We start from the raw sequence: 26,953 nt of genomic DNA, 5'->3' as shown, positions 1-26,953 counted from the left end.
TTCGTACCAGACACCAAAAGGTGTCTGGTCTTCGTCAAACTGAATGAGACTTTTTGTTTCCGGGTTTCTTCTTCTGTGTCGCACTGATTGGGTGCGACAGGCCATGTGTTGGTCTCTGCCAATAAGATGACCTCTGGGGGAAAGCACGTACACACCTCCTCCTGTGTTTTAGTATGAAAGCCTGTGTTTTCCTTTGGTTCGCGCTCTTGTTTTTCACCGGCCGTTCCTGAGACCTGTCTCACACGGGGGGTAGAACCTGAGCCCGGAGTACTCTGCAGAGTGCTTCGTGATTTCTTTGTATTTGTATTTTGTATCGTTACTGTATATCATTAAAAGCAGGATTATTGTTTAACTTGTATTCTGGTGTTTCTTAATCCCTTCCTTTTTTACGAATTCACCCAGCTTAGCAAACGACACGCGGAGACGAGGTTGGTTTTCAACATCCTCCAAATCTCCAACAGTCATACCGCTTCATCATTTGCACAGTGGTATGGTATGACATTCTTCACCATGTGAACCATGTTAGCAAGCTCCTGCAGTCGGCCACAAGGCAGCTTGATGTGGCAGTTGCCCTCCTGACAAAGGCAAAAATGTCTCTGACTAGTTATAGAGACACTGGCTTTGCTGCAGCTCAGGCCACTGCTAAAGACATGTGTGAGGAAATGAATGTGAGGCTGTGCTGAAAGAGAAGAGACTGAGAAGCACAACAAAACACTTTGCCTATATATGAAGCCCCAGACGAGCCTATTACAGATGCCATGAAGAGGCTAGAAGCGACATTCTTCAATGTAGTTGAAGCAACTATTGAATCCTTAAAGCAGGGGTCGGCAACCCCTGGCACGCGTGCCAGCATTGGCACTGTAACCAGTAGGCTATAATATATTAATTACTGCTGTAGACTACAACCACTACTTGTTTAGCTAGCATAGACTCAACAAAGCTAGCGTTAGCTGGCTAACTGACGTTATTTTGCCGCTAAACTGCACGATATAAAACGGTGGTCTTCAAAGCGGATTTAATCCTCAATCACAATAATAATATTCAAAGTAATACTGGGCAAGTAATAGGCAAAATTTACCGTTGATTGACGCGCCATGTCAGCGGACTGGTAGCGACACAACCGTTGGCCCCGCAGTCAAGCCTCGTCGTTCTGATAGCTCCGTCCCTTCGCTCCAACCCCCCTCCCTCCCCCCACATCTACAGCTGATCTACAGGTGAAAATTACTTTGCGACACATTTATCGCAAGAAGTGTAGCAAAAGTCAAGACCGCAGATTCGTCGATTTATACTGCCACAGAGCAGATTCGTCAAGTTGTAATGACTGATTTGAGAGGTTGTAATAACCAAGTTGCAGTTGTAATGGAAAATATATTTTTAAAATATGTATTTTTCTGCAAGTGAACATTTCATCACTAAGTTCATTTTTTTTCTACAAGCTACAAAACTTTTTTTTTTCTTCTGTGACTTCAAATTTGGTTCACAGTTACGTGGATATTTTATACAAGTGTAAATGTATGCTGAGATTTGTCTGCTACTTGAGCTCTGTGATCATTTATGGACTCTAATCTGAGGTGCTTTAATTTGCGGTTTCTGAGGCTGGTAACTCTGATGTATTGATCCTCTGCAGCAGAGATATCTCTTGCTCAACCTCTCCTGGGGGAGGGGGGTCCTCATGAGAGCCATATTCATCATAGTGTTCGATGGTTTTTGCAACTGCACTTGAGAATTCAAAGTACTTGAAATGTGCCGGATCGAATGACTTTCGTTTCTTAAAGTAATGATGGACGGTCGTTTCTCTTCACTGAGTTGAGTCGTTCTTGCCATAATATGGATTAGAGAGCCATATTCATCATAGTGTTCGATGGTTTTGCAACTGCACTTGAGAATTCAAAGTACTTAAAATGTGTCGGATCGAATGACCTTTGTTTCTTAAAGTAATGATGGACGGTCGTTTCTCTTCACTGAGTTGAGTCGTTCTTGCGATAATATGGATTACAACAGTAGTCAAATAGGGCTTTCCACTGTGCAACAACCCTACCTCTGCATAACACAACTGATGGTCTCAAACACATTCAAAAGGCAAGTAATTCCGCATATTGACTCTTGACAAGGCACAAGTGTTAATAGAAAACCATTCCAGGTGACGACCTCATGAAGCTGACTGAGAGAAGCCAGGAGTGTGCAAAGCTGTCATCAAGGCAAAAGGGGGCTACTCTGAAGAATCTAAAATAAAAATCATACTCTGGATTTTTCAACACTGTTTTGTTAAAGTTCACATGTCATGGCCATTTCCACTGATCATAATTCCATTGTTGAGGCATACTTAAATAGAAAAATACTGTGCAATTTTCCAAACTCACATTGGTTTCGCATACAGCATCTCTGTAAAGTATGTTTATTCAGCAGTATTCACTTTCTCCACTAAACGGCTCGCTGCTGCAGCTCGCCCCGCCCCCTCCCCCCCTCCGTGATTTCCTTGTTAAGCGATACACAGCCAAACACAGACAAACTCAACCTGAACACACACAGAGTCACAGCCGAAATAAAAACAGTAAGTGTGGCTTGATATTGAGTAAGAAAAAGGTTTATAGGTTGATAAACGCCGTGAGAATAGGTCTGCAGAGAGAATTTCGCGCAATCCCAACTGTCTGTTATCAGCCTGCAGCAGGGAGCAGAAATCAGTAGGGCTGCCTGCACTGAGTGTGTGTGTGGATTGGTCAATTTGGACCAATCAGCGGGGGCTTAAGGTAACGGCTCCGCGGACGTAACGTAACGGCTCCACGGATTGGCCCATTTAGTTCCGGGTACGTGCTTTCGTAAGCAAGTACCCGGAAGAATCAAATGGATGATGACGTCATGATGACGTTTCACCAACGAGGCGTTTTGTGGAGGTATTTTCTGTTTTAGAGTTTTACTCGCTACAGGGTGTACTTTGAGGGTTTTGACTCTGCACACCGTTTACATGCAGAAAAACCTTCATAACACACAAGGGGACGGGTAATAACCGGAAAAGCACGACATGTGACCTTTAACTAAATAATTCCATATGTGTTCTTTCGTAGTTGTGATGTCTTCAGTATTAATCTACAAAGTAGAAAACATTTAAATAAATAAAAAACTTTAAATTTGAAGGTGTGTCCAAGCTTTTGACAGGTAGTGTATGCATTTTATTTGTTGTTTTTCAAAGCAAAATACGTCCCTTTCGATAATGATTGTTACCAATACAGAATGATGAGAAAAGGCTCAAAGTTTTCAGGCAATCTTTAGGTATTTATTCAACTAAATCATGAACCATAAAAAAAAATCATCTTGACATGTTTGCAGAAACACATACTGTACACTTTACTGTTTCACCTTTGTCCCTTACACAAATCAATCGCTGGAACAAAGTCTCTCAATCAATCAATCAATCAATCAATCAATCAATCATCAAAGTTAATTTATATAGCCCAAAATCACAAATTTTTGAGAAATTTGTCTCGGCCCCCCTTCCAATTCTAAAGTGTCCTTGGGTTATCCTAGGCGCTATATGAATCAAAGTTATTATTATTACTGTTTTGAGGAGTGGGTTGAAGTTCAGATCTACTCAGTCTGACAGTTGTTGTTTTTTTATGCAATATAGTGATGCGGGACAAAACCCGGAGCAAACCCGGAGAAAACCCGTACGCAAGTTACAACTTACAGGAAAATAGTTGGAAGGTCATTTTCATCCTCATGTGACTGGTGGGCTTGTAAATTGTCTTCAAGACTCACATTGATCCTTTCCCCTCGGGGGAAGTGTCCCAATGTTCCCTCTGAAACCATTGCGTCCTCTGAAACAGTTCTGGTTTTTCTCAGGTACTTTTCATCTAACCATGAGTCCACCCTCTTTGGTGTTGTGTCTGTTGCCTTTTCAAGATTTTTTTCCGTGAGTCTGAGTTTTGCTTTTAGCGCCAAGACCTCGTGTGTTGTCTCGTTGATGATGTTGATTTTTTCTACACACAAGTCAATCTTTCTTTGATTAAAACAGTTAACTTCGTCCCTGGTGCGTTCCACTAGCTTGGCATCGGCTGTGTGAACCCTTGCCAAACCTTTAACCTGATTCATCAAGCCGTCAACCATATGACGATACCCTGTCCTCGTGTTTTCTTCCATTGGCACTCTGTCATCGCCATCTACGTGCTGTGCTTTGAGATGAGCAACACCGATAATAAGCTTCTTGGGGTCAGTGATATCAGCCACTGCTTGTATGTCTTCCTTACAGCGCATGATGTAGGTCTCCATGTCTTGGGCTTTTACGTGCCCTTTGATCATGAGTGGCTGACAGCCCCTGAGTTTAGATTGTAGATCTGCGACCCTTCCTTTCAGGACCTTGTTTTCATTCAAGTTCTGGCTCAGCCTTGCCTTTTTCTTCATGTGTTCAGTCTCGGAGATTCTGAACTTTTGGTCCAAACTCTTGGATTTCTCCTTCTCTTTTTCTAATTTAAGATTTGTAATAAGGTTGCGGTCCTTTTCTTTTGCCAAATCGTCTACCAATGCTTTTTCATCCTTCTTTAAATTGAGTATTTCCGTATTTTTTCTTTTAATAATCATCTTGTGATCCTCGCATTGTTTATGTGACTTAGCCAAATCATTAGTTAAATCCGGCAGCCCACGTAGTCTCAACACTTCGTTCCTCAGTCTTTCAACTAGGTCCTCTTGGCGTTTCTTGACCAAAAGATTTTCCACATTTGCATCTAATCTTTTATGAAAAATACCGGTCTTGATTTCAGCTGCCATTCTATCTTTTAAGTTCACCAGCTCTTTTTCCTTCTGAATTACTTTAGTTTTCTCCTTTAACACATCGGCTTTACATTCTTGCAGCTTCTCTTGCAATATTTTATCTTGTTTTTCATTCTTCTCTCCCAAAATACTGCTTATTTGCCTTTCATGCGCTGCCAGCAAACTCCTCTCATTTTCTTCAAACTCTGCTGAGCTTCTCCGTATGAGAGACTCATACTTTGCAATGAGTTCTTTTTTATGTTCCTCAAATTGGGTGTCTTTGGTGACAATTGATTGCTGCAGCTTTTTGATTGTTGTCTCTGCCTCTGCGTCTCCATCTTTTTTGTTCCAAGATTTTTTCTCGTCAAGAAGTTCCTCAATATAACCTAGTTTCTCTTTTAATACATCCTTCTCTTTTTCAATAGTTGCCTTTAGAATCTTGTTTTCAGACTGCAGAGACTCTATTTTGAGGCTTTGTGAGAACAGTTCTTCAGCAAACAGCTTCTGCTTATATTTTACTGCATCTTCTTTCGCCTGGAGCTGGAATTTGCTATCATACTCAATTGTCTCCATTTTGAGAAATGTGTCTAAATTAAACAATTGAGTTTCAGCAGCAAAGGGTTCACCTTGAAATATAAAGCTGCCTTTAGTTGTTTTGTGTGTGCAATCTCCAGTCGCTGTTGTTCCTGGAGTTGGAATTTGTTCAACTTTTAGCCCAATGTTTAAATTAAATGTAAAATGTTAAAGTTTGTTTACTTTTCTTACTTGCTGTTTTTTCAAAAGCTAGTCTCTCTGAACAAACTAAGTCTTACCAAGCCACCTGGGGAGTACTTCGAAATCAGATGTGTGGGCCTCTTGCAGGGAAGATGAAATGCTCATTACGTCATAAAACTTTAAGGCATAAATCGATGACGTCTTGCCCTTCCAATGAAGTCAGGGATGACGTAATGACGTTAGGTGTTATACTTCGGTGGCCGAACATTAACAACGTTCTAAGAAACACTGATACGTTGGTTAAAGGTTGTTTAATTATAACGATGCAAGAAGCTCAGGACCAGCGCCATATAGACTGATAGTTGTGAATTGGATTTCTGATTCTATCTATATGGCGCTGCTCAGGACATAAGGAAAACAAAAAAGGGGACACTAAACAGTGTTAAAACAAGTGTTACTAAACACGGCTGGGACCAGGAGCGCTTGTTGACGGCGAGTTTTGAAGTCGGTCATCGGTCGGTGTTGCTGGAAAGTTACGTTAAATGTACGTTTTGTTGACTTATTTTACCATTGTAAAGGAGAAAGCGTCAACTAAATGTAATGTAATAGTGATGCATGATTCATAGCTCGTTTTAGCCAGTCAACACAACTAATTACTCACAATTCTGAAATTAGAAAAGTCCATTGCAGTACTTAGGCTACACAAATATTACCATGTTTAGCTATAACAGTATGCAAGTGTACGCAGGCCTCTTTGTCCAGCTGTGGCTAATTTAATCAGAAATAATCAGAAATCCAAAACAATGCCTGACAAGAATGTAAAAGTAAAAAAAAAAGCGAAAATCAGAGGTTCAAAAGAGTGATTTATGAAGTGTCCTGCTCACGACAACAGATAGGCTATAGCTCAACTGTAGCCCATTCTTCTTCACATCCAACTATGAAGCTTTGTGTGAACCTTTTTTATACAAAGGTTTAAAAAGCTGTACCCTTTTCTCTCAACTGACTTTTATGTTTCAGCCTCTTCAACACAACACCTGAAATTAATGTTGAATATTCGGTTATAAATTAATTGCAATTTCACGGATAGATCTTCCTGCCATCATTTTTAAAAGGGTATTCTTTCTGCCTTCTGCATCCCAGGCTGTCTTTTAATAATAATAATCGAGTTGAAATTATTTAATAGCAATGGTATAAGAAAAACAATTAGTCAGACTCCAGTCACATAAATAATTCGCCTCCCAAAACATCAGTACGATAAAGATTCTGCAAAATTCTTTGTTTCATTGGACCTTTTATGCTAACTGTCAGGTCCATATATGTATTTTGTGCTGCGACATTTAATGTTCAAAAAGCTCTTTATTTATCTCATACTGCCTGTGCTGCAGCACCTCTTTTCACCCTCTGTCTGAAACCAGAGCCCAGTCTGCTCTGATTGGTTAGCTGGCCGGCTCTGTTGTGATTGGTCAACGCTTAAGAGATGAGTTTAGTGTAATCCCACCTCACTCATATACAAAATATTAGAAACAGACTTCATTAAAAATCAATACAGTTCAACCATAAACCACACCCTGTAAACATGATCTGAATTATTTCAATAAAACCAACACATTATCTAAAAACACCAAATGATGTAAAACAATTGACACAATGTAATACATTAAGACACTGCATCTGTTGAATTTTGTAAAAAAACACTTTTAGAAAGCAATATGTAAAACATTCTACAGTGGACGATCCGCGCAAACACGCTGCAGCGGTCCAAATCAGAGGAAGGAGAAAAGCGCTGCACTGAAAATCGATGTAAATATAAACACTCTAAAGTGCCAAAACACATCCAAAGGAAGAAACATCTTCGCCAACTTGACGTAACATACGCAGAGTTTCTTAAAATCGCTTCACAAACGAATCACTGCAAGAAGCTCAAAACAAAATGGAAACAGCTTTTTTTCTTTATTTGCAGTGTTTTGCATCTGCTTTTAGTAAACCCTTTGCATGTTTCCTCAAGTTGGTGAAGGTTTTCAAAATGCTGGGCATGTGCTGTCAAGTTGAAGATGGTTCTTATTTTGCATGTGTTTTGTCACATTTGTGGGGTTTTTTGCATTCTTTTTTAAAATTGCAACACGTTACTCCTAATGGAAGTGTTTTGGGCCGTTGTAACGCGTTCGCCCACATTGTGACATTCATTACATATTACAGTTGTTATAACAACTTTCCAATAAATCCTTGAAAAAAAATATTTTATGAATTTAACTTTAAATCATACTGACTGAAAATAATTAGTTTAAATTCCCGCGCAGAGTCCTGAGCATTAGCCAGCCCAGATATAGAAGGTCTGGGACTTTTCAGTTTATGTCATGTGTGTTTCTTCAGGAGGGCCTTCATGGACCTGACGTCCCTCTGAAGATGGCTTCGATCTGCTCCAGTGTCTTGCCCTTTGTCTCTGGGACAAAGGCGATGGTGAAGATGACGTTGGCGGTGCACATGGAGGCGAAGAGCCAGAAGGTTCCTGCGCTGCTCAGAAGACTCTGGAAAAGGTCACAGTTAGATGCAGATGTTGGAAAAGTTGAAAGAGGAAACTTGCATTGTTTCACAGTTGATACCAAAACAAGGGCTGCCCAATGATTCACAACTGTATCGAAATCGCAATATGGACTAGTGCAATATCCAAATCATAGCAAACATAATATTTTGGTAAATAAGTAAATAAGTGAAAATATATTTCTGGATGGAATATTTCATAAAGTATGAAAAGGCATTCTACAGACTTAATAAAAAAAATCCTTGTTTGGTACAGATCCTGTCTAAAGAAAAGATTATTTCATATTATTTTTCAACAATATTGTGAATAATGTTTCAAAAATGACTATTTCCTCAGATATTGCGAATCGCAACGGCAATATCAGTCCAAATAATTGCAATGATTTATATTTGTCTTTATCGTGAAGCTCTAACCAAAACACATACAAATTCCTTTTTTTATTAACATTATAAAATGTCAGTTAACTTTAAAACTCATTTTATTTTTTGCATTTTCCAGACTGACATCTTTTTTTATTTTGTAGGACCAATGTTCAAAACCAAACGAAGATAATTTTACGTTGATATGAAACTGAGAAGCAACAAATTCCTTACGTTGGTTAAAGTGAAACGAATAAATTACTTGAATAATCATGTCATAGATTAAGAGATTAAATGTTTATAATGTTTTTCTGTCAAGATGAAATAATCAGGATCATAGAGGTTTCGTTGACTATATCCAATAAGTTATGCGTCCTGTAAAAAATAGCACATTTTCCAGAAGTATATATTACCATAACAATGGGCCAATACCAGCGAAGAGATTATTTGGAACAATAATTATGATATGCACATAAGAGTGGGGCAGTGATGATGTATTTTTGGCATGGCTGCACATCACCACCGCTAAGCTAAAGGCAGACTTGGGTCGGCGTGATGACGTTTAGTAGTCCCATTTATTCACCCGTTAGCAACCTCCTTTTTATGATACACGGAGAAGCTTCGGACGTTCGCAAGTGGAGTATTTACTGACGTATTTTATGTCGTAGAACAAAACGTGGAAAATCTCTTCAGCTTGTGTTACCAACAGACCTTATTTCAGGTTTCGCACCACGAACACTTCCGTTTTGTCTTTTGTTATTTATTTAATTTCATTTGAACTTTTTTTTGTTTCAGCTGGGACTGTCATCTCATCATACTGTCCTGTCATTTATGTGTATCTATTGCCTGTATAGCATACACAAAATGACCTCCGGAAAACATACTCATTATCACTAAACAACTTGACAAATATACAATATACATATATATATATCTTTACCCATTCTATTTGGCTTCCCATTAAAAACATAAAATGTCCCAAAAATCTATTTTGAAATAGAGTGCTGTTGATCACTCACCATCATGTCTTGGAAGGTTTTGGTGATGATAAAAGCCATGCTCCAGTTGGTGAGGACGCACACTGCGCTGGCCACCCCCCTAATTTTGTACGGGAAGATCTCCGACATAATCAGCCACGGGATGGGACCCCAACCGAGAGCGAAACCTGAACACAACAGCGATTATTAATATCGTGCAACCTGTGGAGGCACACAGTCCATATGTTCTAAACTAAAATATTCCCAGTGGTGCAAGGAAACAATTAAAGATTCAACCAAGGGCTTAAAGGTCCCATGTCATGCTTTTCCGGTTATTACCCGTCCCCTTGTGTGTTATGAAGGTTTTTAACGATCTGCAGAGTCAAAAACCCTCAAAGTACACCCTGTAGCGAGTAAAACTCTAACACAGAAAATACCTCCCCAAAACGCCTTGTTGGAGATTTCTCATTTACTTCCTGGGTATCGCTAGTACGTGGGGATACCCAGTAGCCATGCCCAGAGCTATGGCCGCACCCTCTGCCAGCCTTTCACGAAACAAAGCTTCCCAAACCTTTCAGCGATTCATTCCGGATAAGTACAGCGTAGGGCACTGAAGAACAATGCTGTTCCTACTTTGTTTGGACCAGCGGGAGATTCGAGTACACAACCTGTAAGTATTCATTGTTGTTTGTGTATTTATGATGTTTAAAACAAATAAGGTATCTACCACGACTGTTTCAATGGGTAAACGTTTTTCGGGCTACTACATTGGGATCGCGGCGAAATGCTCTCCGCAGACCCATTCTCACAGCGTTATAAACCTTTTTCTTACTCAATATCAAGCCACACTTATTGTTTTTACTTCGCCTGTGAGTGTTTGTGTGAGCTCAGGATGAGTTTCGCTTGTTCTCGCTGTATCGCCGAGCCTGTCTGCTCCCGCAGCAGTGTGTGTGTGTGTGTGTGTGTGTGCGAGCAGCAACGAGCCTGTCAGCTTCTCGACCAATCAGAGCACGCTGGGCTCACAGGGAGGGGGGGGCAGGAGCTCCAACAAGCCGTTTAGGACAGAGAGTGAATACACATACTATACAGAGATGCTGTATGAGAAACCAATGTGATTTTGGAAAATTGCACAGTGTAAATCTATTTTAATATACCTCAACAATGGAATTATGATCAGTAGAAATGGCCATGACATGGGACCTTTAAAAACAAACTGGACATACTAGTCCATTTCAAATTGTATGCAACTTGTGATTATATGAAGTTAGATTTTGAATATCTGTGATAATTTGAAGGACAAAGCGTTCCTTTATTAAAATTATCCTTTTTTTCAAGCTCATTCAAAAGCTTCTTGGATTAGCTAGGAAAAGCATGGCCATAATTTAGATAAAGAAGGCTTTTCTGAGAAGAAATGTATAGTTCTCACAGGAACGCTATAAACATATGATGATCTAGTGGAATATGATGCATTGCTGTGGATTAAAAATTCTGCAAATGTTCAGGTGGACATTTTTATTTTGTGCCTCTACTGTGACATGTTTACATGCTTTAATGTTCATAAAGGGACAGGGATTTTAGCCCCGTTTGCATGCACAAAAACCTATATAACAGACTACAGGAAAGGGAAAAAAACCCAAAAGCACAATAGTATCCCTTTAATTGTATGTCTGATATGTGTAATATGTAATATAAAGCGCTTTGAGCACTCTAATAAGTGTAATGAATTATTATTATTATCATTATCATAATTTAAATACTTTAGTTTCAGTAAAGTCTAAATGCATGGCTTTAAATTGTAGAGGAGTATTTTAACAGAAGGGTATTAGTACTTTTACCAAAGTAAAGGATCTGATTACTTCTTACAACCCTGGAAATCACAATCATCAGCATATTGTAATGCAATATCTATCAATATCCAGACAATTTAATCAGGCACAACATGTCTAAACTTGCTCTTTGGCGCTTGTTCTGTGTGTCGGGGCCTTTAATGACAGGGTTAGAGTTGTGTCAGGGAGTCAGGGTCTCACCTGTGATGAAGACAGCCATGCTGGCCAGGGCCAGCCAGGCCAGGTCAGCATGGGGTTCCTCGCCCGCTGCGCTCTGGATGTCCAGCACCAAGAGTCCCAGTGTGGGGGGGTGATTTTTAGACACCAGGTAGAAGTAAACCCCGAACGCTGTGGTGCTGATCGCCATGGCAACACCTTGATTATGAATGGGAAACAAGCAAAGTCTGTTATGATAATTTGGTAAAAATAGCTGTGCAGGTAATATTTCAAACCCTACTCCTCTACTACGCTGGTAGCAGGAAGGGGCAAAATAAAAAAAGATTCCTTCCCTGATCATAAAGGGGAGGGGCTAAACAATCCACACCTGAGAGCTGGAGGAAGCTATTTTGACAAATAAGCCACACCTGTGAGCTGAAGAGGAAAGGAGATGACTGCTGAAAGTTGCACAAAGGAGATGACAGGGCTGTGAAAAAATGCTGAAAGAGGAAAGAAGTGGGAGTCTGATCCAGTTTATTAACCTTGCTGCATTTTTGGGGACTTTTTTGGTCAACCAGGCTGTACTTTTGAAAACACATTACCCCGGGAGCTGGTGGGATGAATACAATTAATCATCTTTTGACCTGCATGTGATGCTCTGGGATCTTCCCTGGCCTGCCTGGACCTCCAGGTAAATTTTTCTCTGCCACTTCCAGGTTTTCTCCTCCAATCCCCCCAAAACCTTACACTCTAACCTGCACCCAAACGCCACACTCTGAACTCTGTATTCATAAACACCCATATCCACCTTATATTGAACTGGACTATTTTCAGAGTGTTGAAGGACCCACACTCACTACAAATGTTTAAGCAATGAGCCCTCATTTTATTTAAATCATTGATGGATGTTTTGTTATTTGAACTTCTGATGATTTTGCATCTCTTGAGTTTCTTAGGATTGTGGTACATTGACTGTATTTTGATCTTTTTGCTTTGTGATTTAAGTTTTTGATCATTTATCCATTCACACCAAGCTGTGGATACACGGTTTGTATTTGATTATTACAGGATTAACCGTGTACATAGAATATATCTGAATGTCCACATCCTCAAAAACTGATATTCATTAATATAATTGCATGAACAACAGTGGTCCCAAAATGGAGCCTTGTAGCACTGATCATGGTTTGATTGCCTACACTTTATTACTTATACAAACACTTTGAGAAGGACCAGATAGATATGATCTTAGTGTGCTAAACAATGCTTTATGCAGGTCAAGAATCCATGTTGCTTATAATTATTCATATGGCATTATTACATCTTCATAAAACATTTGTTTAACCCCAGCATTTTGTAATCAGCCCTGCAATATTGTTTTACAGAATGCGGGGGAAAAATGCATGAATTATTGCCTCCTAGTTGTTATTTTCAAAATTACATAATGTTACTAAAACTAAAGGCAAATGTTATTTCCTCCAAGCAGGGAGGGTGTATTAGAGTGCTGTCACATATGTGTTTAAAGTATGAAGTTGGATTGAAAATACCTGAGATGATGAGAAGGATTTTTCTTCCAGCTCTGTCCATGATCAGCGCGGCCACTCCCGTAAAGACCACCTGAATCAGACCCACGATCACCGAGGCCAGGTCACTCTCCTGAGAAACAACAACACATTCACATTGACGCTTTAAAAAAACATATACATCATACATGGTAAGAATTACAATTTCATGTACCAACAAATCAAAGGGATTTATGATTGAAATGTAGTCAAATCATTACTTTTTGTTTGCGTTTAGATTTAGTTGTTGTATATTGTTTTTATTTATAATCAGAAACAATATTTTTCAGTATATCCTTAAGGGGGGCAATATTACACAAATGTTCACGTTTCATAATTATATTTTTTGACATGTCACTATGTCACAGAAGTAAAACAAAGGAGTCCAATGGAGGTGATTCAGGCAGGGGGGGGGGGGGGGGGGGGGGGGGGGGGGGGGGAGTGTGTGGGAGAGAAACCCCCTCTGAAACCCCCTCTAGCCTTTGAAGAATGCAGAAAAACCTATATACAGTAACACACTACAGGAAAAGGGAGAACCCCCAAAGCATAATCGGGCCTCTTTAGACATATCATCAGGTTCTGACCAGGGAATAACAGGCTCTCTCAATGTGGAACTATTCCTGGAAAAAAGTCCAACAATGATTTCAATTATTTTGCTTTGCGTAGCACATAGCTATCAATCATTACATTAAAACGTTTTCTCAAGGCGACAGGGGACAGAACAGGAGCACAAATACAGTTTTTATTTAATATAAAGTAATAAACATGCTAATTTTCACATTATTACTTCTCAGGTTGATATAACTGTTTGTATTTTTAATTGTAAAGTATCTTTTAGTTTACATTTTACTTTCATTTGTAATGTTTAGAATGATGATGATAGATTAGTTTGTCACTTTTTAATTAATACTTTATCTTCTTATGTTCATATAAATATTTTATCCTATCTTTTATTTACTTCTTTGCAAATCGACTAACTGTCACAAAACCACATTTCCACAGGAACAAACATTTTATTTATAATCTGTGATTTATCCGATGGAATAAATCACAGATAAAAGCCTTCTCACCTTAAAATGTGCCTGTTCAAATATGTTCTCTGCGTAGAACATGATGGCGTTGATTCCCGTCATCTGCTGAAATATCATCAACATGACCCCGATCATCACAGGCTTGTAGACTCCAGGGTCTTTCAGGTCGGACATTTGGAATCTAGAGCCCTGAGAGGAAACACATATGTTCTCACTGACCAAACGCTTTAAAAAACCATCAGTGAGACATTTCATTCATAAATGTTCTTCATGGATAGACCAAAAATCATTGTAAAAACTCTCCAGACTCACCTCCTCATTACAGGCATCCTCGATGCGGGCGCACTCCCATTCGATGGGGGCGTCCGGACCTCGCAGGAAACGCAGCGCCTCCTCGGCCTCCCGCCTCTTGCCCTGTGACAGAAGGAAGCGCGGCGTCTCTGGCATGAAGCACATGCAGACCATCAGCAGCGTAGGCGGGATGGAGCAGCAGATTGCCAGCCAGCGCCAGTCTAGGTAGAGCCCTGCAGGACGAGGTCACACAGCTCAGAAGATAGTGGTGCAGGAATGAGTTTTATAACCCAGAAATGAGTTAGCATTCTAACACTTCCAGTTAGCTAATCTGAACATTTTTCGAAGGTGTTTTTGAGTGAAGGCATGACATATGGTTTGTTGTCAACACAAGCTGAAGGTATTTTTAAATGATGTTCAAAGACATAAAATACATCAGTAAATACCCCACTTGTGAATGTCTGAACTCTGAAGCTTCTATGTCTCCTAAAAAGAGTGGTTGCTAGAAGCAGTGGCTAAATTAAACTACTAAAAGTAATCATGCAAACAATATTAGCCGCCTTAAGCTTAGCGGTGGAGATGCGAAGCCGTTGCGACGTGATGTTGTTTGTTTATAACGTAGATTTAACTTCTGGTGATTAATATGTACTATTAATCTGTGAGATTATTCTGGTGAACAAATAACACTACTAAACGTAATCACTCCGAACATTAGCCGCCTTTAGCTTAGATGTTCAACCGTGCGACATTGATGCAGTTCATGTATAGCCTAGCGTTAGCGTTGTACTTTTGATAATTGGCTTTAGGCTTAAAAAAGTGTTTTTGTCAAAGAGCTTATTTGTGAGATATTCCAAAATGTAATTGAAAAAACCTTTTAACTTTTATTGAGGGAGCCCTTGCGATGCAAATCTTTTAGTGTTTTTGTTTTTTTTCGCAGCCAATGTTGGCAATGGACAAGGTATTATCTCCACAAAAGGGACTTAATTTGCCTGAATTTCCTTCTTTCCTTCTTGTCTGTATTTTCAAATCGTTGGACCAAGTATCGAGTTTTTCCCCCCAGTTGTGTGCGTGTCAGACTGAAGGCTGCAGGACAAAGAGGAGCCTTGTCCAGTCACGGCCGTCTTCATCTGCTGCATCCAAAAATACATTTGCCAGCAGATCTGATTGTTCCACTGGCTTTTCAACAACCACAGTGTTCACCTTTGTGCTGAACAGCAGCTGGCATGTGACAAAATTAGATTCCAATTCGTGTTCCTAGTTTGAAAACTACCAAACCGTTACTACTGTGAAAATTGGATTCCTTTATATCACATTGAATAATACCAAATGTGTGACACATTAAAGGGCAAACGACATAATATATACATGTCCTCTCACAGGAGACAACCCATGTCATGGGACACACATCTTCTATTGGGTCAAAGTGAATGGCATGCGGCTAACAAGATTAGCGAGCGGCAGGTCAGTGAGGCTGTAGAAGAGGCAGCACGGGACTCCGATCATATTTGAGGACGTCAAATGATGCACCACAACCTTTGAACCAGACGTTTGAAACAGTATAGCAACCTCAGGACATTTTTAACCAAGCAGGTTTACTTGGTTTACAGGTTTAAGTATTTAGAGAAGATAATGAATACAGATAATAACCAGAACGACCGATTACACACTTTGAGATAAGATTTGTAGCTATGTATTTTGCAGCTACTGTCATACGCTGGAAGTTAATGATATACAGCTTGTAAAATGTGACCTCGGGCGACTTCTGTTTCTTAAACATTCAGCAAGTTTCAATATCCTGTAGTCAGACTTTATTAAATGAGATTGAAGGACTCCATAAAGCAGTGGCGAACCGTCAGGGCCTTCAAGGTATTCAGAGAATACCCTGGAACACTCAGATAAAACAAACAAAAAATCGATTTAATTATATAAATAAAATGTATATAAAATGAATAAATGAGAATCGTATCTGTGTTGTTGATCTGTAATATTACAGTGTTACGTTGATTTGTTTGTCCTTCTCAGACCATGCACTAAGCATTTCAGTGGTTTTGTGTTAGAGAAGAAAGCAACCAATCAGATCTTGTTCTGGGTCTCTGGGTAGAATATCCTTCAACCAAGGTATTCTATATCCTTGATAGAATGCCCTGGCCGTAGCACTGAATGAGAGCGTACGTTTGGACTGACAGTTTGATCAACCAATCATATATTGATGTGTAGCCAATGGGCGTATTCTTTCAGAGTTTCCCTCCAGGGTACTCTAGAAGGCCCGCTAGTTAACTGGTTCGAGACAGACGAATGCGACGAAGCAATTCATGCCGTGTTATTGTTTTTAACGTTGAAATGACAAGTGCAACAGGTGAAGATGAAGTTGTTTCGGAATTGTTGTGAGTACCCTTTTCAAGACGACAATTCAGTGAAAAGACTGACATTATAATGCCGCGGGGGGGGGGAACCGAACCGTGTGATAGACACGGTTTGCCACTGCCATAAAGACATAAAGCTGAGGAGACATACCTGCGAGATACACTCCCATGATGCCTATCACCACCATGAGCTGCACACAGGAGCCTAAGGTCCCGCGTACCCGCTCATGGGCCATCTCAGAGATATACAGCTGTATGAAGAGAGACAAAGAGAAAATGACACCAGAGAACGCTCAGTGATCCCAAAGACACACAATCAAACTATTTTCATTATCGAACTGAGTAAAAGAGAAACAAACAAGTTGCAGCTATAGCCAAAAATCATAGGTATATTACTATTAATATTCTTTTGTTGCGTTAATATTGATTCAGATGCTGTTTACTTACTTATTAATTAATTATTGGTCCAAAGTTACCAGCACATCAAAATGCTTGTTTTGTTATTTGATAGAACAATAATGTAAAATAGAAAACCTAGCAAAGGCTCTATATTTATAAAAGCAGAGAGTGTTTGGCAATGTTGCTTTATAAAATACTTGAGTGATTAATCAATATTTATCAAATACATGAACAGTTGACATTTCATTTTCTGTAAATACATTAATTGTCTTACCAAATGTTTAAGCTCTAAAGTAATTTGTCGGGGAAAATATGTATAAGAGACACATTAAAAAAGTTATCTGGAATGTAGTTATTGATGTTTTATAAATATGCAGCATACAGTAACAACGCAAACAGATGTGCTAATATTCCACAGACATACCTGTAATGCAATCACATTTTAATTTAAAAAAATGGCTATTTGCATACTTTTGTTATTTATTTAGTACCCTATGTTTATATACGCTGTTTAAGTTGTAAGTCTATGTCTATAAGTGGATTTTTACTGTTTATTTTCTATTTATAGACTTACATTTTTCTACTTTCTAAATCTAGGTGTAGTCATGGACTCTGACCTGAGTTTCAACAGTCACATTAAAACAGTTACTAAATCGGCCTACTATCACCTAAAGAACATATCTAGGATTAAAAGACTAATGTCACAGCAGGATTTGGAAAAACGTGTCCATGCTTTTATCTTCAGTAGACTGGACTACTGCAATGGTGTCTTCACAGGTCTCACTAAAAAATCTATTAGGAAGCTGCAGCTGATTCAGAACGCCGCTGCTCGAGTCCTCACTAACACTAAGAAAGTGGATCACATCACTCCTGTTCTGAAGTCTTTATACTTCCTTCCTGTGTGTCAAATAATAGATTTCAAAAATACTGCTGCTGGTTTATAAAGCTTTGAATGGTTTAGGCCCAAAATACATTTCTGACCTCCTGCTAAATTATGAACCATCCAGATCTCTCAGGTCTTCAGGGACTGGTCAGCTTTCTGTCCCCAGAGTCAGAACTAAACATGGTAAAGCAGCGTTTAGTTATTATGCTCCAAATATCTGGAACAAACTCCCAGAAACCTGCAGGTCCGCTGCAACTCTTACTACTTTTAAATCTAGGCTGAAGACTTTTCTTTTTGTTGCTGCTTTTAATTGAACTATTCACATCTTAAACTGCACTGTAACTTTTATCCATGTATTTTTTTTTCTTTTAATGTTTATTTTATTAACTTTTCTTTTTAATGACTGATTTTAAAAAGGCCATTTTCTTAATGTCTTTCATTTTTTGTAAAGCACTTTGAATTGCCTTGTGTTGAAAAGTGCTATATAAATAAACTTGCATTGTCTTGCCTTGCCTTACTGTTAATCTGCATATATTTACATAGACTTTTAAATTGGGGCTTTATATTGTTTTTACGTCACGTATGTGAGTTTTCAGTCTGTGGCTATGTTTTTTATTGTCCTGTGTTCTACATTTGTTTTTATGTCCTATCTGTTATTTCTTTATATATTTATATTTATTGATGTACAACACTTTGGTCAACTGTTTTTAAATGTGCTATAGAAATAAAGTTGGATTGGAGTCGAATTGGATATATTTATATATTTTGCTGCTGCAACAAAACAATTTTCCCAATTTGGAATCAATGACAGTTCCGCTGCTTATATATGAATGTTTTCACATCACAACGTCTGAAGTAAAAAGGCGATACCGGGGAGTGTTCATTTCATTGACTCATTCACCAATATAAAATGATAGAAAAGTATTTGGAGTATTTCGGTTGAAAATCATTCATACTGTTTCAGGCAGCTGCACTTTGTTGCTGACTAGCCATTAGCTTTCTTTCCCTCTGTAGGGCATGGAGAGAAACAACAGTGAAACTACTTTTCTGCTAGAACAATTATTCAATTTAATTGATTAACATTATTTGACTCCAGCTTCTCCAAACATGTGCTCTTTTTCTGTTCTCAATACAAATGATAATCAATTCCTTTAGGTGTTGGAAAGCGTGCCGGTGCTACTTACCGGGACCACAAGTGAGGTGACCCCGCTGGCGAGGCCGGTGAGCACTCTGCCGACGTACAGCATCCACACGTTCTGAGCTGCGATGATCATGGTGAAACCGAAGACGAACGGCAGTGAGCAGAACATCAGACTGAGCTTCCGGCCGAACTTCTCCACCATCCATCCGCCCAGCAGGCCGCCGGCCGCCGCCCCCACCGTCACTATGGACTGAGAAATAAACAACACTGAGCCTTGGGGAAATATAGTGTCATATTAACAGTTCACTAAGTATTCGCCCAATATGAAAACTCCAAGCACACATTAGAAGTAGATTGTTGTCAGAAATCTGCTCTTCTCTACTGCCTAGCTTTTCTGTCCAAACATTTCACTCATGATTATTCATGATACTTATTTCGATTTATAAAAGGTTTATATGCTGGCCAACGGGTGCAAACCATTTACAACGGCCAAGAACATTTACAATAGGAGAAACACGCTGCAGCTTCAGAAAGGATGCAAATATAAAAACATAAAATGTGCCAAAACACGTGTCACAATAATTATAGCGACAGCAGGAAACAAACAAAGTCGCTGAGAGGCTGAGGCCGGGCCTGTTAGATATTGTGTGACACGCTACAAAAAAGTACTAGCTGAGACCAAAAACTCTGTAGAAAAACAATGTGGTTTAATGAAAACTGGGATGATCAACTTATTTTCCTTGGACATGTACATTGTTATATTAATCAAAGAAATCATTAAAACGTGCGGTCAACAAAAAGTACGGCCCAGTGTCGTTTCATGGCTCCTACACACCAGCCTCTAATTATTAGGTTAGTATACATAATAATTACTAACATTATTACAATGGGAGACATGTGACAATTATAGCTTGGTAATCAAGTCCATACAGTTGCAGTTCATGCATGTGTAGTTTTCCTTCTTCTTTCTTTATACGAGTCACAAGTCAGTTAGGCAAAAAGGTACCACCACCTAGGCTCAGTCAAAAAGAATCCTTAGTGTTCTTTAAGTCTGTCAGTCGAAAAGAGTCAATATTGTGGTAAAGATGTCACTGATGTCGGATGTTCTTCCGTCTCTTCGTGCCATTTCTGCATCTTCTCCACGATATTCTTGCTTCGATCGCCCCACTCCTTCTTTAACGAGGAGCGCAGCATGTCCTCGTCGTCTTTGATTTCGAGTCCTTCAGCCTTGTAGAGCACGTTGGTCCACTTCATCTTGTTCTCCACAGTCTCCACCTTGTTGAACACGGTGGCTGTTACATTTCTTTTGCTTGCAGCGGGCGCCTTTCTGAGCAGCCGTTGAAGGAGAGGGCTGTTGTTGGGATTTGGGATGAGGCTTTTTCTCATCTTTAATACTTTTCTTTTTACACTTCTTCGACTCTTGCTCTTGCTGAGAAAACACTTTCTTCGCAAACTTCATAAACTTGAGATCCTCTCTTGACATTCCAGCTTGTTCCTCCAATCTGCATTCAGGGAAGTCTGTGCTGAACTGCTGTTGCCAAGGGTCATCTAAATTCACAACTGAGATTCTGTTCACAGATACTTCTGGTTTGTCAAAGTCCATTGCATTCCCACTCACTCCTTTAAGTGGTCCATTCACTGTCCAGCCTAGGATTGCCCTGCTCGCATTGGGTCCATCCTCCACACTGCATATGACTTCCAATGGTTCCAAGACCTTAGGAACATCGGTTCCTATCAACAGTCCAATCCCTGCATTTATTTCAGGCAAATTAACGTTTTTTAGATGAGGCCATCTCTGTAGGCCCGCTTGTCTAGGAATGTTCCCACTGCTGGCAGGCATGCACTCTTGGGTGTAGCTTTGTGGCAGTTCACAGAAATTGTCATTTTTTAAGCCAGCTACTCATAGTCCGAACACAATATGGCTATTTACGACCCTCTCTTGGCCCATGGTTCGTAAAAGAATCTGCGTCTTCTTTCCAGTTAGGCAGAGCTTGTGCATCACATCCTCTGTACAAAACACTGTTGTACTTCCTGGGTCCAAGAAAGCATAGGTGGTGACAATCTTGCTGCCTTTCGTTGACTTGACTTGCACTGGAACTATGGGAAGTTTACAGTTGTCATCACCAGACCCGGTAAGGCCACTTGAAACCAGTGTGCTGTCCACTGATAACTGATGTATTCTTGGCTTGAGCAGGATTGTGTCTTGCTTCATTGGAAGGGATGTGAAGTATGGTTGGATGTTTGAAGCCACATTTTGAACAGGAAATTAGTTTATTGCAATTTCTGCTAATGGGCCCCCCACACAAACAGCCGAAACAGACACCTTTTTCCATCAGGAAGCCCATCTTCTCATTGTGTGTTCCTTTTTCAAGCTGATGGCACGAGTCCAAGGTGTGACCTCCTCCGCAGCACAGACATGTCCTCAATTTTGTCGGAATGTGTTCCTTCCATTCAGTATCTGTCTGGGTTTCATTTTCTACAAGAGCTACAGTGGTGGCAAAGCCAGTTCCTACAAAATGTGAGTGAGGCTGTGATCTGTTTAAACCAGTATTTTGTGTTATGAAGGGAGCATCTTGAATGTTTCCAAATACTGGGTCGGTTAAGATTTTAACTTGTCTCTCAATGAAATGTGTGATGTCAAAGAATGTTGCTCTGCGGCTGTTCCTCTCCTGCAGCTCACAGGCTAAAGTTCTCCACTTGTCTCTGAAATAGTAAGGTAACTTTCTTATTATGATCATCATATTCAGAGCCATGTCAAGCTCATGCAAATACGGCACCTCTTCCATTGCGTTTGCACATACTCTAAGGAAGAAACTGTAGTCTTGCAGAGCCTTAACATCCTCGGTTCTTATAGGACCCTCAGTGTACTGCTCCAAAAAATAGAGTCGGTCACTGTAGCCGTTTGTGTTTTTTTCAACACCATTCTCAAAAGCCTTCATAAATGTATGATATTTTAACGGGTCGCCATAAAAAACTGGAATCTCTCTCTTTGGCAAGGATGAAAGACATTGCTGTTTTATTAATAGTGCGGTTATTTCACTTTGTTTTCTCATAATGCCCAGTATGTTGTTTTGATCTTCACTTGAGTTCAAAGTATCTCCATGATTCATTTGTGTTTCCAAATTGGATTTTTTAAGGGATACTAGCTCTGAGGAAAGGAACCAAGGTGACATTTTCTCATTAGGCCGTGTTGTTGGCTCCAATAAGTCATTGCTAGTCTCTCTTTGGTTTAGCAACATTTGTGGAGCATTTATATTGTCCTTGGCAGTGTAGAGGGCTTGTGGTTTAAGGTTTCTTTGTTCAATATAAGAGTTCATTCCATCCGAATGCTTTGTTTTTGATCCAGCACAGCAGCAGTTATTGTGGCAAAATCCTCTTGTGGCTCCTTTAACCACTGTGTAATGTCCTTCTGAAAGCTTTCACTGTATTCCAAGATACTGGCAAACCATTCCTTTTGTTTCTTTAGTTCACCCTCTGGGAGCAAAGGAATCAACATTTCATGTGAAATAATGGCTTTTTCACCCAGTTGAATTAAATTATCTAAATGAGTTTGAGGCATTTCCCCTTTCTCTCGTGTGCTTTTATTTCTGGTATGAGTGTTTTTATTTTATTCACACTGGTTTTACGTTCCCGTTGAAGTTTTTCTGTGTTATTTACCAATGCCTTCACAGTGAATTTGCGTTCTCTTTTCTCATAGTCAATTTCAACATTTTCCACGTCAACATTTATTTGACTAATTTTCTCCGTTTGATTATTGGAACTTCTTCAGTGCATTCGTTTGATTGTAACACACTCACAGATCGGAAGAAAATTCCTTGAAAAGCATCACATTTCCACGTCAACAGAGCAGCGCAACTTCCATGCAACTTCCATGCAACAGAGTGGAGATATACAGATACACGGCGGTGAATATGTGCACATTCAGTGGTAAGGCTTACCTGGCCGTGATCTGCGTTGAATGCGGCTTCCAAAACTGCAGTCTTTATTAACAGCCAGTGCTTACCTCCGTCAATGTTTCCAATGATTTCTTATCTCCATTCTCCTCCAATAGATCCTTAATCCATGCGCTGTTTGATGATGATCGCCTTACGCCTTGTGTGCTTGTTGTGTTGTTTTTTGTTGACAAAATATAGCGACAGCAGGAAACAAACAAAGTCGCTGAGAGGCTGAGGCCGGGCCTGTTAGACAGGCTACAAAAAAGCACTAGCTGAGATCAAAAACTGTTGAAAAATAATGTGGTTTAATAAAAACTGGGATGATCAATTTACTTAGTTTTTTTTGTATTTCTTTATACTTTTACCATGTTTTGAACCCATGTGAATCCAATGAGATGTGTGTGGGCAACATGTGGTGACATAAAACTGCTGATATGTTAAAAACACATCTTCTAAAAGCAGTTCTGCTTTGAGCCAAGTAATATGGTAACATCCTACCCCAAACCAGGAGGCCTGGTTAGCGTCCAGCCGCAGCCGAGGGTCACTGATACTGGTAAGTTCTGGGATGGCAGGGGAGCTGTACCCCAACACGAACCCGAAGCTCATGGGACCAAGAACAGACACAAACGTTGCCAAGTACAGATTCCTGTTGTTCACTTTACTGTGGAGAGAAAGACGGAAAGAAGTTGAAGGACAAAGGTCAGTGTGTTCATTTTTTTTCAAAAAATAATGTGATTTTGATTCTGTCTGTTTTCAATTGTTTTTAATGTTAAACAAGAATAATAATTGTATTGTGTTAGTACATAAGACAATGATAGAAAAGTATTTGGAGTATGTAAATTGAAAATCATTTATACTGTTTAAGGCAGCTTCACTTTCTTGCTGACTAGCCATTAGCTTTCTTCCCCTCTGTAGGGCATGGAAAGAAACAACAGTTACACAACTGTTCTGCTAAAACCATTATTCAATAATTGATTAAAGAGCATCTTGCAGGTTTTTATTTTTTTCTACATTTATGCTTAAACTTGCTTGAAAATTACAATTAAAAAAGTGAATGCAGGATTTGATATGTTTTACGAGACATAAGTGCAGGAATTCAGAGGGAAAGGAGCAATTTTGAGCTCTGCTCTTAAAAACGGCTTTTTTTTAAGGTCATACGTCAAACGCGTCATATTACATCACACAGGGGACACATCTCCGCTCTCTGACCGCGGGTATAGTAAGGTTGCGTTGAGTAGAGCGGTTGTGTTTTAAGGAGCTGGTATTTTTCGGTAGTTTTACATTGTATTTCACCATTTGTAATCATGGTGCAGTATTGTGTTTGTGCAGGTTGCACAAATACCAGCCTGTCAGGACATCGAGTCCCCAGTAAAAAGGACCGGAGCTAGCGTTCGTTCCTGGGTGCGTTGTGCATCCGCCTCCCTGCAGCACATACTCTCCACAGCTTTATTAGGAAACCGTATTACTTCTCTCTCCCCCCCCCATTCGCTTCTCTCTCTCTCCCCTCCGGTACACGGCACCGTAAGACATAGTGTGGAGTTCTATTAGGTAACGCTGTGGTGGCTGTACTGGTCCAGCCGTCTCCTTTGTGTTTTTTTTTTTCCCCCTGTCTCTGTTGTTTGTGTGGGCGTGGTGGCTGTCACTCCTGGCTCCCGGCTCAACCTCCACTCACCTGCTGCAATCAGCTGTGCACCCTCCCCGACTACACACCTGTCTGACCCCAGCTTCTCTGAAGATTTGTGCTTTTTTATGTTCTCAACAACATTTTTAACCAATTCCTTTAAGTGCAGGATTGATTATGGACAAACAAAAAAAAAAAACTTGTTTTCTGACATGTTGCAGGCTAAAAGGATTTGGGTGGCAGTAGCACAGTCCACAGGCAGTGCATTCTGGCATCTCTTCACATTAATACGTGTGTTTGTTAATCAAGAAAATTATTACAGAATGAAAAATACATTGCTCACCTCTTTCTGACTACCAGAGCCCCAACACCAGAAATATGTTTTTGACTAAGAACCATCACAGATCATAATCTCCCCAGTTAAGCAAGTACAAAAGACTCAGGAGCCCAATAAAAACATACAGGACATAATGTGTAGACCTTTCAAACTGCTTAATCCAGCAAATCACCTAGATCTGATGATTACGGACTTGTTTCAAAAAGCCCTCTGCTTCATTGACTACCGCCCAGTCGTACCACAATCTTAAAGTGAACCAGAACTCACCACGCAAACAACATCTCAAAGAGAACAAGAGGCTCTTCTTCCTCCAAAAGGCTAAGGAGGTTAAACATAGACTCCAGGATACTTCTACGGGCGCATCATTGAGAGTATCCTAACCAGCTGGATATAACTTGCACTATTATTTAAAGCCGTTTTTGCTTTTACTTGTCAGATTTTCTGTTTTACATACAGTATATTAAATGAGTATTGTTGCCCTAAGGCCCAAGAGTGTAACTGCCAACGACTGCTTTGCTGTAATTGTGGAGCACATGATAGGAATGAGAACTTGACAAATTACATCACTGGTCCATGGTGAAGCCTCTTCAATAATAACGTCCAAATGGTAGTGGAACAACTAATAGGCACATTATTGTCAAGAGACTAGTCAACATTTTATATTTGTAGGTATTAAATAAAAAATAAATGGATCCTTTGAATTATGAAGTGCATTCAATTGTTTGTAATACACCAGCATGAATTGCCATACAGTTAAAAGGGTGTGAACTATGCCCCTTGAAGTTAACATACAGATACATGTAAGACTTCTGTAATGGTACTTTAAAAATCCATATTTGTGTTGATAAAACAGACTACACTCAGCTCGGTACTGTGTTTGGTTGTATTAACTGACCTCAGATAAGCATCTTGCTCAGACATGAGTCCAGTAAGGTCCTCATCTCCATCCTCCGCATCCAGCAGCCTTCTACTCTCGTTCTGGATGTCCATACTGACGGCAGTAATGTTACTATTGGGGTCTTCTTGTTCACGTTTTTCATGGATCACAGGTTAGGCGAAAACTATTTCCAGAGTATCGTCTACTTGTGTGTACAAATTGTTGTGCAGCCACACAAGCGAAGAGACATCTAATACAATATCTCAGGTCATCGTGAAGTATGCATAGGATATTTCAGTAAAGTTTGTCGCCAAAATGATCAGCAATGTTTTTTGCTTCCTCCACCGGTGGTAGCCAACTTGCTTTGTCAACAGTTCAGTCAGCTGATCATCATTTGTGCCGGCTGTTTCCCGCTTTCAAAATAAAAGTCTCTGTGTATAACCATACAGTCTATTATGTGTACTATGTGTAGAACCAAAAGAGCGTCTTGTAACAGTGTGTGTAAAAAAGTGTGAGGAACTATAGAGCCTCGAAAAACCACACTGTCTAACTAAAGGTGAAACTTTCAAAGCCATTTTGGATTCATTATTTTCAATGAGGCAGCTAAAGCTAGTAACAGGTTAACGTTTAGTTGCTAAGTAAAGCCATAACGTTATACGCTAATATTGTCTTCTCTACGTAAAGTTATATCGTTGCTACATCTGTGTTAACAAGTATAAACATGAAGTATACATCTTTTTGACGCTACACTAATAATAATACAGTCATTGGCCATAATACGTGCATTAGCTGTCTTGAAACTTTACCGGAAGTGTCCGGAAAAGGGAAGCTCGCTCTCTTCTTGGTACCCTTTGTTTAGAAAATAAAAGCCTTTCCCAGACCGCGGAGTGGTATGGAGGTTTCCATAGTGACAACCAGATTCAACATATCCGCAGCAACTCTTTATCGACAGGTGGAAATAAACAGAGCAAAAGAAACGGAACTAATGTAAAACAGCCTATATCAGCTATTTGAAACACTCAATAAACAGAGCAAAAGAAACGGAACTAATGTAAACAGCCTATATCAGCTATTTGAAACACACAATGGACACTTTAGCGGAGATAAAGGACAAGACGGTAAACAAATGTTTGTTGAAAAGCAATTAGCCAGAAGGTACAACTAGCGTAATCTTCGTGTTTGGTCAAATAGTTTGATCAAAG

At 39.7% G+C, this 26,953-nt stretch overlaps 2 protein-coding genes across 6 annotated transcripts in view; one reads left to right on the top strand and one right to left on the bottom strand.

Annotated features, from left to right (window-relative positions):
* Positions 1 to 6,790: 6,790 nt before the first annotated feature.
* slc2a8 (solute carrier family 2 member 8) lies at positions 6,791 to 26,132 on the bottom strand. The gene is made up of 10 exons (XM_079687439.1): positions 25,770 to 26,132; positions 23,415 to 23,577; positions 19,025 to 19,231; positions 16,710 to 16,809; positions 14,217 to 14,428; positions 13,944 to 14,093; positions 12,859 to 12,967; positions 11,357 to 11,530; positions 9,372 to 9,517; positions 6,791 to 7,979 (listed from the first exon to the last, which is right to left on the bottom strand). Exons 1-10 carry the CDS (start codon positions 25,862 to 25,864, stop codon positions 7,833 to 7,835), a joined length of 1,503 nt encoding a protein of 500 aa, XP_079543565.1. The 5' UTR covers positions 25,865 to 26,132; the 3' UTR covers positions 6,791 to 7,832.
* A 563-nt stretch (positions 26,133 to 26,695) lies between these two features.
* Positions 26,696 to 26,953, top strand: part of LOC307042547 (tetratricopeptide repeat protein 16-like) — a 29,392-nt gene continuing 29,134 nt past the window's right edge. For all 5 annotated transcript variants that reach the window (XR_013809150.1, XR_013809151.1, XR_013809152.1 and 2 more), the window contains exon 1: positions 26,696 to 26,869. Coding sequence is in view for 2 of the 5 variants with exons in the window: in XM_079686500.1 (XP_079542626.1) it covers positions 26,837 to 26,869 (33 nt within the window). In the remaining 3 variants the exon portion in view is untranslated. The remainder of the gene's footprint in view (positions 26,870 to 26,953) is intronic.

This window comes from Notothenia rossii (assembly GCF_949606895.1).
Source record: "Notothenia rossii genome assembly, chromosome: 6".
NCBI classification, from domain to species: Eukaryota; Metazoa; Chordata; class Actinopteri; order Perciformes; family Nototheniidae; genus Notothenia; species Notothenia rossii.
Note: the sequence above shows the minus strand (reverse complement) of the source record. Positions and strands in the feature narration are given on the sequence as shown.

Coding starts and splice junctions, on each gene's coding strand:
- slc2a8 (XM_079687439.1), bottom strand. CDS start 25,864: ATGGACATCCAGAACGAGAGTAGAAGGCTGCTGGATGCGGAGGATGGA. Junction 11,531..12,858: donor AATCCTTCTCATCATCTCAG/GTATTTTCAATC, acceptor TTCATAATCAAG/GTGTTGCCATGGCGATCAGC. Junction 9,518..11,356: donor CATGGCTGTCTTCATCACAG/GTGAGACCCTGA, acceptor TGTTGTGTTCAG/GTTTCGCTCTCGGTTGGGGT.